The sequence below is a fragment of the Wyeomyia smithii genome, chromosome 1 (assembly GCF_029784165.1).
Source record: "Wyeomyia smithii strain HCP4-BCI-WySm-NY-G18 chromosome 1, ASM2978416v1, whole genome shotgun sequence".
Taxonomy (NCBI): Eukaryota; Metazoa; Arthropoda; class Insecta; order Diptera; family Culicidae; genus Wyeomyia; species Wyeomyia smithii.
The window spans coordinates 69,342,448-69,351,867 of record NC_073694.1 but is presented as its reverse complement, the minus strand read 5'-3'; the positions used below and the strand labels follow the sequence as shown (position 1 = coordinate 69,351,867).

Sequence of the window (9,420 nt, the reverse complement as noted above, 5' to 3'; positions counted from 1 at the left end):
TAAATGACACCCTTGAATAGCTTTGGATTTAAATCTCCTTGCCAATTCGCTCTCAATCGTGAGGATTGCTAGAATTGAATCCGTGCAATGAAAATTTGTGAGATATGCTCTAAAATTCCTCCCTTGGCGCAACCCCTTAAATCTGCCAACCTAAACTGAACACTGACGGCATCTAGGAATGCGAACTCTTGAGTAAAGACAATTCGAGGCTAAAAATAGTAGGAGGGTAGTAGCCAAGTCAGGACCGCAAGACGTAGGGCTACGGTATTTTTCCATGTTTCGATGCTTCGGAGAAATCGTTTTCTACCGATCCTTCACACGCTTCTGGGAATTGCGCTTATACATCATATTCATACTACGAGACATTGCGAGGATTGAGATGTTCGTACGAGGATTGAGATGAGAATTTTTTTTTTTTGTAAAATGTTTTAGCGGTACCTTTTATATCAAGGCCTCGTCAGTTACTTGAAAAGAGAGTGGAGCGCAGCAGAATAGGAAATGGCAGAAAAGGTAAAACATTGTTCAAAACCATTTTTTTTCAATAGTGTCTCAATCAATTAGTTGTATTTGTTACAACTTAATCGTAAAAAGAAATCTGATCGATTGATGTCAAAACCTCCATAAAAATGACTGAAATATGAGCGCTCAAGCCCTGATCACTTTTTCCATGGTTGAGTTTCTTGATTTTCGAATTCGACACCTAACTTCGAGATAGACGTAGTCCTACGTCAAAAAAGTGCTAGGTCAAATCGATGCCTCGGCAATTTTCGACCACCTGGATCGAAATACTTTTCGAAGTTGTATTAGGTAACATTATCTATATTTCAACGTATTTATTTCTTTCATATCAAGAACTTAGATTCTAGAGTACTAGTATGCTGTCACGCTGTCTGTTTAAATAACAAAAATAACAAAATCCTGCTGGATGTTAAAAACGGGAATATCTCTTCAAATTGTCGTTCCGATCCATTAATAGCTGTCTTCAATTATCTCGGCGTCGTGTCGTTTCAGCCACGACGAAATACTTCTCCTTAATCATCTTATGGTAAACTAGATTCGTACACTTCGAGTCAGTGTACAGTTCCACTTCGAGCGTTGGTGAGTGGCTGGTCACTTTGGCATAAATTCGCTTACCTTCGATTATTTCGATCAATTTCATCATAATGTCCGATTCACGCATCCTTGGATTTGCTCGAAGAGCGTGCAATTGCACCTGCACATTTCGCAATGGTACTCGCCGTAAACTGACCGGACATTTCAGTATATCCCGTACACTGATGGTTTCCTTGTTCAAATAATCGACGTAGAAAACTCGCACTTCTCCCTGATCCGGGAAGTATTCTTCGATGAGACCACGATACCAAAAACTGTCCTGCTTGTATATCGCAAGACATGGCATATTTTCTTCGATATCCGAGCATTTGCGCTGCTTTCTCACGTAACATTGAATTTTGGCCATCATCTCTTTCATCTGTTGAATGTGATCATCCAGCTGAGGGTATACAAACAGATTAAAAGGACTTATGAGGTTAGTAACCTCGCAGTAGAATCCTTTAATGGATTTGTCCAACTCAAACTTTGGATAACCGTGCAATGTCGGCCGCGTCAACTCGACTGGGGGATCAATTTGAGTTGATGTATCGAATTCGATAGGATTAAACGAAACATTCGAGGAAACATCGGTCGCAGCTCCACCGCCTGCCTCATCGTTCAGTTTATCGTCATCAGCAACCTCACCGTCTTCCAAATCTGATCCCGTCTCGAGTTTTACATCACCGAAGCTGAAGAAATACTGCACCTTATTCAGATCGATTCCGATTTCCTCAGATTCTTCATCCAACTCCTCATCAAAATCAGCCGCAGCAGAACGCGACTGTTCCGCGGTCACGTGGTCGAGCAAATCGTTCATTTCTTTTTTGCTGAATCGGCCACGAAAATTTGTAGGTGTTTCCTGCAACAAGAAGAACAATTTAGTTATCATTTTGTACGTCTGTCGATATCGATGACACATTTACCGCATCACTTTCACTGTCGCTAACAGCTTCCGTTCCAAAATTAGCACCGATTCTGAATCGAATTCCTTTCGGTGAATTCCCTCGCTTACTGCCGAATAAGTTCATATACGGATCGAAAAGCTGATCAACTTTTTCTTCGAATATGCCGTGCTTTTTGATGACCATTTTTTGTTCGAGTAAATACTCGGATACATCCACGGAGACGGCACCGGTCACTTTCAAATAGCACGGAATAACCCCTGCCGCATCGCAATCCATATCTGTGTCGACTCGCACTTGACACTGTTTGCCCACAATCAAAGAGTGTAGCGTATCCAAAACTTCCGTCTTCCAAACGACATCCGGATCAACCGGAGCCACGTCAGTCAAGCGGTACTTATTAACCAGAATAGGTACGCGTCCGCATATCACATTCTTTCGCAAGTCTTCCACGTCACATTCCTCGATGTTGCCATAATCAACAAACTGTACCTTATACCGGCATGGACTAATTGCCTTCCGAACTATGGCCCGATAGAACTGATCATCAATGTGAAATTTTGCCACGCACGGTTCACCGCTGGCATAGAATTTGTCGCTCGGTAGCTGTTTACTGCCATCAAATTTCGCATTGATAAGCTTCTTCAGGGCCGACAGGGTCTGTTCCTTTTCCACATCGTGCAGATAGATTACGCCATTGTTATCCACGTAGGTTGGTACACCGACAAAGATACTCTTATCAATAGGTTTTGCCGGTGGCCACCGATCGATCGGAGTCGGTTCATTAGTGATATCGTCCTGAAAAATAAATCAAGTTGTGTTATTGTTTGATTCGTGATTGATTTCGTGAATCACTCACCTGATAGGTGTCACATGATCCAGAGAAGCTGGGTTCTATATCAGGTTCCACCATTTCGGTGTCCAAAGATTGAACAAACTTATCGAAAGCTTGGTAATGGCGTAGAAGCTCCTCTTCCACTGAAGTAGCCGACGACAGTGCCATGAACTTCTCCTTTAGATGCACGTAACCGTACTGTACCAGGTTATTATTGATGTTGGTATACTGAAATAGCAGCGGCGAGAGTGCTGTGGTATTTTCCGATGTCATTCCCCATAGAATGACCGGCAGTGAATCATCCACGCTTTTACCATGTAAAGAGATTGAGAAACAATGAAACTTCTCGATTGCCACCTTAAAGGCATCGATTACGGATGAACTCCAGGTTGGTTGATTGCCCGTCGGACCGATGCACGCCAGGAAACAACGAATCGCTGCTGGATGGATCTGTCGGATAAATACCATAATTGCAATTAAAGAGAGTTCCGGCCATAGCGACATCCCAATCGCAAGCATTATGGAGTATTGCCAACTCCCTGGTTTCAATCGAACTGTGTGAGATTGGTACCATTGGAGGCAAAGGCAACACTAGAAATCTCAAAATATCTCGATTTCTTTTTAAACAAAAACATTTTTTTTGTTCTAATCTCTGTTACTCAAAAACAATAAGATACACAAATTTTTGGTTGAATTTAAATAAAAAATGTTTAGAATTTTCAAGAGATTTGTCGCTATTAAGGAAAGAAGATAAGGAAAAGACTGTAGCCTAAATTCATACCTGTTTTAAATCGGCAGGAATTGTACACATGTTGGAGTAATGAGCATTCATGGTGAATGCTCGATCGATCAGGAAGACCGTATAGTTGCTGTCATCTACAACCTCTATTACACGCGCTCGGTACCATTCGCAGCCGATTCCATCATTGTCGGGTGTGGGCACGGCTGTCATCGTAGGAAACACCAAGCAGAGCTCATCTACTTTCCACTCCGTTTTGTCATCTCCTTCGTCCATTTTCTCGTCCATCCGGTTTTGGATCTCTTCCTGCATTCGGGAAATTCCATTGGCATTTTTGACTAGACTAACGTAGAATTCTCCCGGAGAAACAACCCGTAAAAGTTCTACGCGAACTCTTGCTTTTCGTTTTTCTGAAGCAGAGCTTTTAGTAGCGACTGTTCGCTCACTGGCAGTATCTCCCCCATCCATAGCAGTCTTATCCTCGACAACAGGCGTCTCCTTAGGTCGTTCAACTATGATGCTCTCTGCCCCTGTCGAAACAGCGAAGCCATTCTTCACCATCAACCCATTAACGCATATATCATGACGTTTCTTAACAACGTACAGGGCAACGTCGTAGAAGCGCTCAGAATCACGACTATCTACAATAATCTGGAACACTGAATTGCTTTTGGCTAGCCGGTTGAAGTCGGCTATCGCTTCCTGTGTCCAACGATAGTTATGCTGTTTAAATGGCATAACATGCATGAGCTTGCAACAAACGGCAAATTCAGGCTGCAAGCAGAATTGTTTGGGCATGTATCGAATGTCTTGCCATTCAATAAGCAAACGGTGCCCAGTATCTACGGAGGCAACCTCACAGTGTGCTATACATGGAAATAAAATAAATAAAACAATAACATAATTATAATTAGGTATATGGAAAAGGAACCTACCTTCACCAAGCTTAATTATTCGCCCTCGTTTCCATACCACAACATCATCAGGATCTTGTTCGGCGAACGCGCAAACCATTCCAACGTGGGGCAAATAGGCAATTTTGGCCTCTTTGCTGCAATACTCAGCAAGCTGCTGTTGCATTTTATCGAACTGCTCTTGCCATGCGTTGTTACGAATGTAGAACTCACTTGGTGAAATAGAGCACGTCAGCTTAGCCTTGAATACATCGTCCTTCTCTAGTTCACGAGCGTTGATTTTTCGCTTGTACTCAGAGTTCCATTTTTGTAGACTATTTTCCAACTGATGAATTCGAAGCTGCGCATCGGATGTCCGCTTTGGAGGTTTTGGATCCGTTTTCGCGACGTTCAAATAAATTAGTGTACTTCGCAGTGACTTTGGGTTGTCGACGGTTTGAGAGATCAAATCCACGAGTAGCGGTTCGGAGCTCGTTGTATTCTGTATAACATACATAATCATATGTTTGCTGGAAAATTAAAACAGAGTATAGGTAAGTTAAATGTGCTGGAATTTCTGCAAATTAAACACCTACTTCTCGATAACGTCTATCATTAACTGGCGTGCCTCTGGGCTCCACGTGGAACCACCATCCGCCGGTACCAAATCATACAGGGTGCACTCGCAGGCCAACAGTTCGGTGTCGTGTAGAATTTGAGTCATTTCACGAAAGTGCGTCCTCGGAATCTCATCGGTACGGCCGAAGTCAACAAATAAAACTTCATACTTTTTTCCGTGCTTGGCTCGGCTCAAAATCTTTGCCCGGTACCAGCGTCGTTCGGAAATCGGCTGCGCCAGATAGATTGAGCCGATATTTATTTTTTCTGGTTCCTCAACTTTTTCAGAATCAATCTCACACAATTCGTTTATAATAGAGAACTGTTTTTGGTTAGTAATCACGTAAAACTTGTTTGGATTGATCACGCAAGTGACCTGAACCTTCTGACTGTACTTAATGAAGGTTGCGTTATCAGGATTGATTGGATTTATTTCCAAAATCGGTTTACGAACCATTTCGTGAGCTGCATCTGCAGGCATAATTGCCGGAAGTGATTTATTCGAATTACTTTGAGTTGAATTAGTGGAACCGTAGGAAACAAGGCGGCCTCCGAGAGTACGATTAGACTGCACGACTCCTAAAGGTTGCTGTTCTTTGTGGCTGTCAGTAGCGTGCTGAGAACACTGCGGATCTGATTGGTTGGGTATGGTTGAAACGAATACCACATCCGGACTAGGGGCTCTCTGCTTGTCCGTTGTAGTTGAAGACTGATGTGCACTCGAATCGCTGGTATGTTTTTCGTGACGTGAAGATTTTTTATGCTTGCGTTTAGAATGACTTTTTTTTATTCGACGCAGTTCAGATTCACTGGATCCCATTGAAAGCTGATCCCTTGCTGTTTGTATTTCCTCAGATCTTCTTGAAGCAGAATTACTTCTGTTTTTGGTTGATTCGCTTCCAATACCCTCGGACGGAGTTTTGGATTTATAGCCTTTTTTATTAACGCGATCAGATTTTGTATTTCCTGAAGCAGATGATGCTGCTTCGTAGGGTTTTTTAGGTTCTAGCGAGTTCATAGGTTCCAGCACAGGAAAGGGCTCCGGTGTGTAAAATGGAAGATATTTGTAGCGGTAACTGTCGGAGGTGCAAGTTAGTCCAAAATAGTTTCGGATCTCCTTACGCAAAGGTTCTTTTTCCCGAAAATTGAACGGATTTCTAGAAGGCTCCTGAATCTGAGCCGTAATTGGGGCAGTATGCAGCATTTTTTTCATGTCCTTGATTAGATCTGACAAAAGAATTTGTCGGGGTAGTGCCACTTGGAATGTTTGGAATTGTTCGATAGAACGCTGTGGAAGAAAATGAAACGTGAAGTTTCAAAATGTAGTAGTTTAGCTGACTGTCTACAATACGCACCTGTAGGTTTCGACCGGAAGCATTAAGTTCCTTCTGAATAACCGTAGTTTCTTTGTGATACTCAACGAACTGTTCTCGCACAGCGCACAGTAATTCCTGTTCTACAGATTGTAGCACGTTGTGGAGCGAGAAGAAATAGTCGGTAATTTCGGTAATAACTTTATCGGTATACTCCTTCTGTTTTTCGATAACACGATCAAGGTTCTGCAAGAAAAAACATAATAACACATTGTCAAGAAAGTACAAATTAAATAAAACAAAAATAAATAAAAAGGCTATAAACGCCCGGGTGGTCACCCTTACGGGGGTGTTTTAGCGAAATTTACAACTCTCTCTTTTCGTTGACTTTTTCATGCTGGAACTTCCATGCCACGCCTTTGTGGCCTTTTGAGCTTATCACTTTAAAAACTTCGTAAGGCGTCGTACACAAATTATGTAACTCTAAAAATCTAGATTTCAGACCCCCTCCTCCCCTATGTAACGATAGGTAACGTTCGACATGACTCCCCACCCCTAAAATTACGTAACGCTGATCAACCTGACCCCCCTCCGAAATCTACAATTTCGAGCAAACATCAGTTACGAAACTGTCTCTACTCCCCCGCCCCCCTCCCCGCTACCTAACAATAAGTAATGCAGACTCAACCCCGCTCCCCCCCCCCCCCCCTTCATGCGTTACGTAATTTATGTACGACGCCTAATCAGTCGAGTCGGAGATTATAGTTTGAAACCCAAAGCATGATTAAAACTGAACCAGTGGTATTCAGATCATCACCAAGAAGATAATTATTTTATGTCGTCAATGTTATAATAAATAGTACGTCCTAGAATAAAGTCTGATTTAAAAGATAGAGAAATTTGGAATATGGTTTTTGGTATGAAGACGACCACTGACAGTTGAACATAAATATCCTTTGATCCCCAAGCTGGTCCGGGAGAATACCGGCACAATGACCGAGCTTCAACGAACGAACGTTTAACTTCTACATAACCGTGACATGGGAACATCGATCCTTCTCAAATAACCATACCTCATAGCGGTTACTAAGGACCTATTGATCAAAGCACACCGAGTATTATACGTATTTAGATGAAAAAGAACAAGAGGAAAAACTAAAAGCGCAAGACCGGACAGCATCAGATGAAATAGCTAATAGCTCTGCTGTACATGATTTTAAATTCGGCCTTTAGTATCCAAAACAGCTCGGATCCTGCACACACCCGTCATATAGAAAATCAACCCCGATAGAAACGATCCTGGGTCATAGTGATATAAGTGCCCTTTTTCTAAAAGCAAAAATAGCACTAGGAATTCAATTGCTGTTTTATATCTTTTAATCAATTTCTATTATTTTATTATCTTACTTACGTTAAATATTATATATTTATCACTTATTCCTAGGCAAAAATATATTACAATTAATACTGACAGTGCGATCGCAAAAATATGGCGTCAGCAGACTAGAAATTTCAGATTAGAGATGGGCGATACTTCTATCGACTGGCGATACTACCCAGCAGGGATGCCAGGTCATTTTTTCAAATGTCTTCACGTTCCTAGAGAAAATGTCTTCACATATCTTCCAACCCGAGATCACTTGTTAAAACCGACCGAAGGCTGCAAAAATTACCGGCAAATCGAAAACTGTCGAGCAAAAAAGAGGTCACCACCTATGCAAAATGCGGGTCATAATAACATGTTTTCAAATGTCTGCACATATTTTTCAATGTCTTCTATTTCCCGCATAATCAATAACCATAACAACATGCTTAACAGCCTATTAGGTGTATGGATTACCGTTAAACTAGCAATACTCAGAGAGAGAGAGAGAGATATGCGAAGAGAGTGATGTGAGCCAAACGAGCAAGGAAGGTAACACATTGAAAGGTGCTGCAATCAAGTACAATAAAGTATATATTTTTCATGTTTTCTGGCTAATCAATGACTTGAGAATGCTTCAAAGTTGGTTTATCAGAGTGATTTTTAACTGGTGGTTCACAAACCTTTTGTATGTTCAACAAAATAATGATCAATTATGGTACAAGTATATAATATTAAATATAAACATGACACCTTCAGGGTTTTTGTGATAAATTTAACACCTTCAGGGTTTTTGTGATGCACTTTATTATTGCCCCAGGATTTCCACCGTCACTATCAGTTATACAAGTCAAATGAAAGAGGTAGTCAACATTGCGTTTTGAGAAGCAATCCGGCAACTCTGACACGTGAAACCTAGTTGCCAAATTGACGGTTTTTTTCATCGCTTATCTCTCTTTGAGCATCTCTAGTATGAACAGCAGCAGAGCAAAAATATCGAGTTTTTGGGAATCGATACTCTTCGCAGGTTATTAGGGGGATGACAGCATGCTATCTTCTACTATTTTACTGTTTAAAGTTCAGTATGGAACTTTGTCAAGTTTTACATCAAATAAATAAATTAGTGTATACGTCGACGCGAAAAAAAAATTTTTTGGACCATTTTGACTCAAGATTTGTTATTAAAAACTGTGTGTTTGTTTAGGTGGATGAATTTTTTGCAACATTGTAAATATCTCAAAAACTATGATCATTACTAAAATGATATTATATGGAAACTTTTGAAACTTGTGACATAATAGTTAAAAAAGAATACAATCAATCGTAGGAACACAATTTTTTTTTTCATCTATAACTTATTTGACACGGCACAAATACAATTTAATGTTTAACGGCGCCAATTATATCTGGTAGCTTACTTTCTTAAGTATCTTAATACCTAAAAGCAAATTTTTTATCCTCGCTGCCGACTACGAGCTGAAGCTAAATGTAACTTAAAGCTAAAATATTTTGCATTAAAAGCACTGGTTTACTGTATGATGGTTTTCATTGCCATAGGTAAGCACATGTTCCGCAGCTGGGCCAAGATATTACGGACTGGCTTATTGGGTTGTCTCCCTCGGGCCTTGAGAGTATCGTGCGGGTCTGATTGCTGTTTCCGGATCC

The 9,420-nt window shown here is 41.0% G+C and overlaps 1 protein-coding gene across 2 annotated transcripts in view; it reads right to left on the bottom strand.

The window, feature by feature from the left end:
* Positions 1-831: 831 nt before the first annotated feature.
* LOC129718443 (RING finger protein 17) overlaps positions 832-9,420 on the bottom strand; it is a 580,234-nt gene continuing 571,645 nt past the window's right edge. The window contains exons 1-8 of one of the 2 annotated variants that reach the window (XM_055669232.1): positions 7,804-7,943; positions 6,435-6,638; positions 5,058-6,367; positions 4,504-4,991; positions 3,611-4,434; positions 2,854-3,279; positions 2,016-2,792; positions 832-1,951 (exon numbers count right to left, since the gene is read on the bottom strand). In XM_055669232.1, the coding sequence (XP_055525207.1) occupies positions 983-1,951; positions 2,016-2,792; positions 2,854-3,279; positions 3,611-4,434; positions 4,504-4,991; positions 5,058-6,292 (4,719 nt within the window). In that variant the 5' untranslated portion in view covers positions 6,293-6,367; positions 6,435-6,638; positions 7,804-7,943 and the 3' untranslated portion in view covers positions 832-982. Of the gene's footprint in view, positions 1,952-2,015; positions 2,793-2,853; positions 3,280-3,610; positions 4,435-4,503; positions 4,992-5,057; positions 6,368-6,434; positions 6,639-7,803; positions 7,944-9,420 lie in introns of those variants that run through there. The other variant, XM_055669231.1, reaches the window with a different exon arrangement.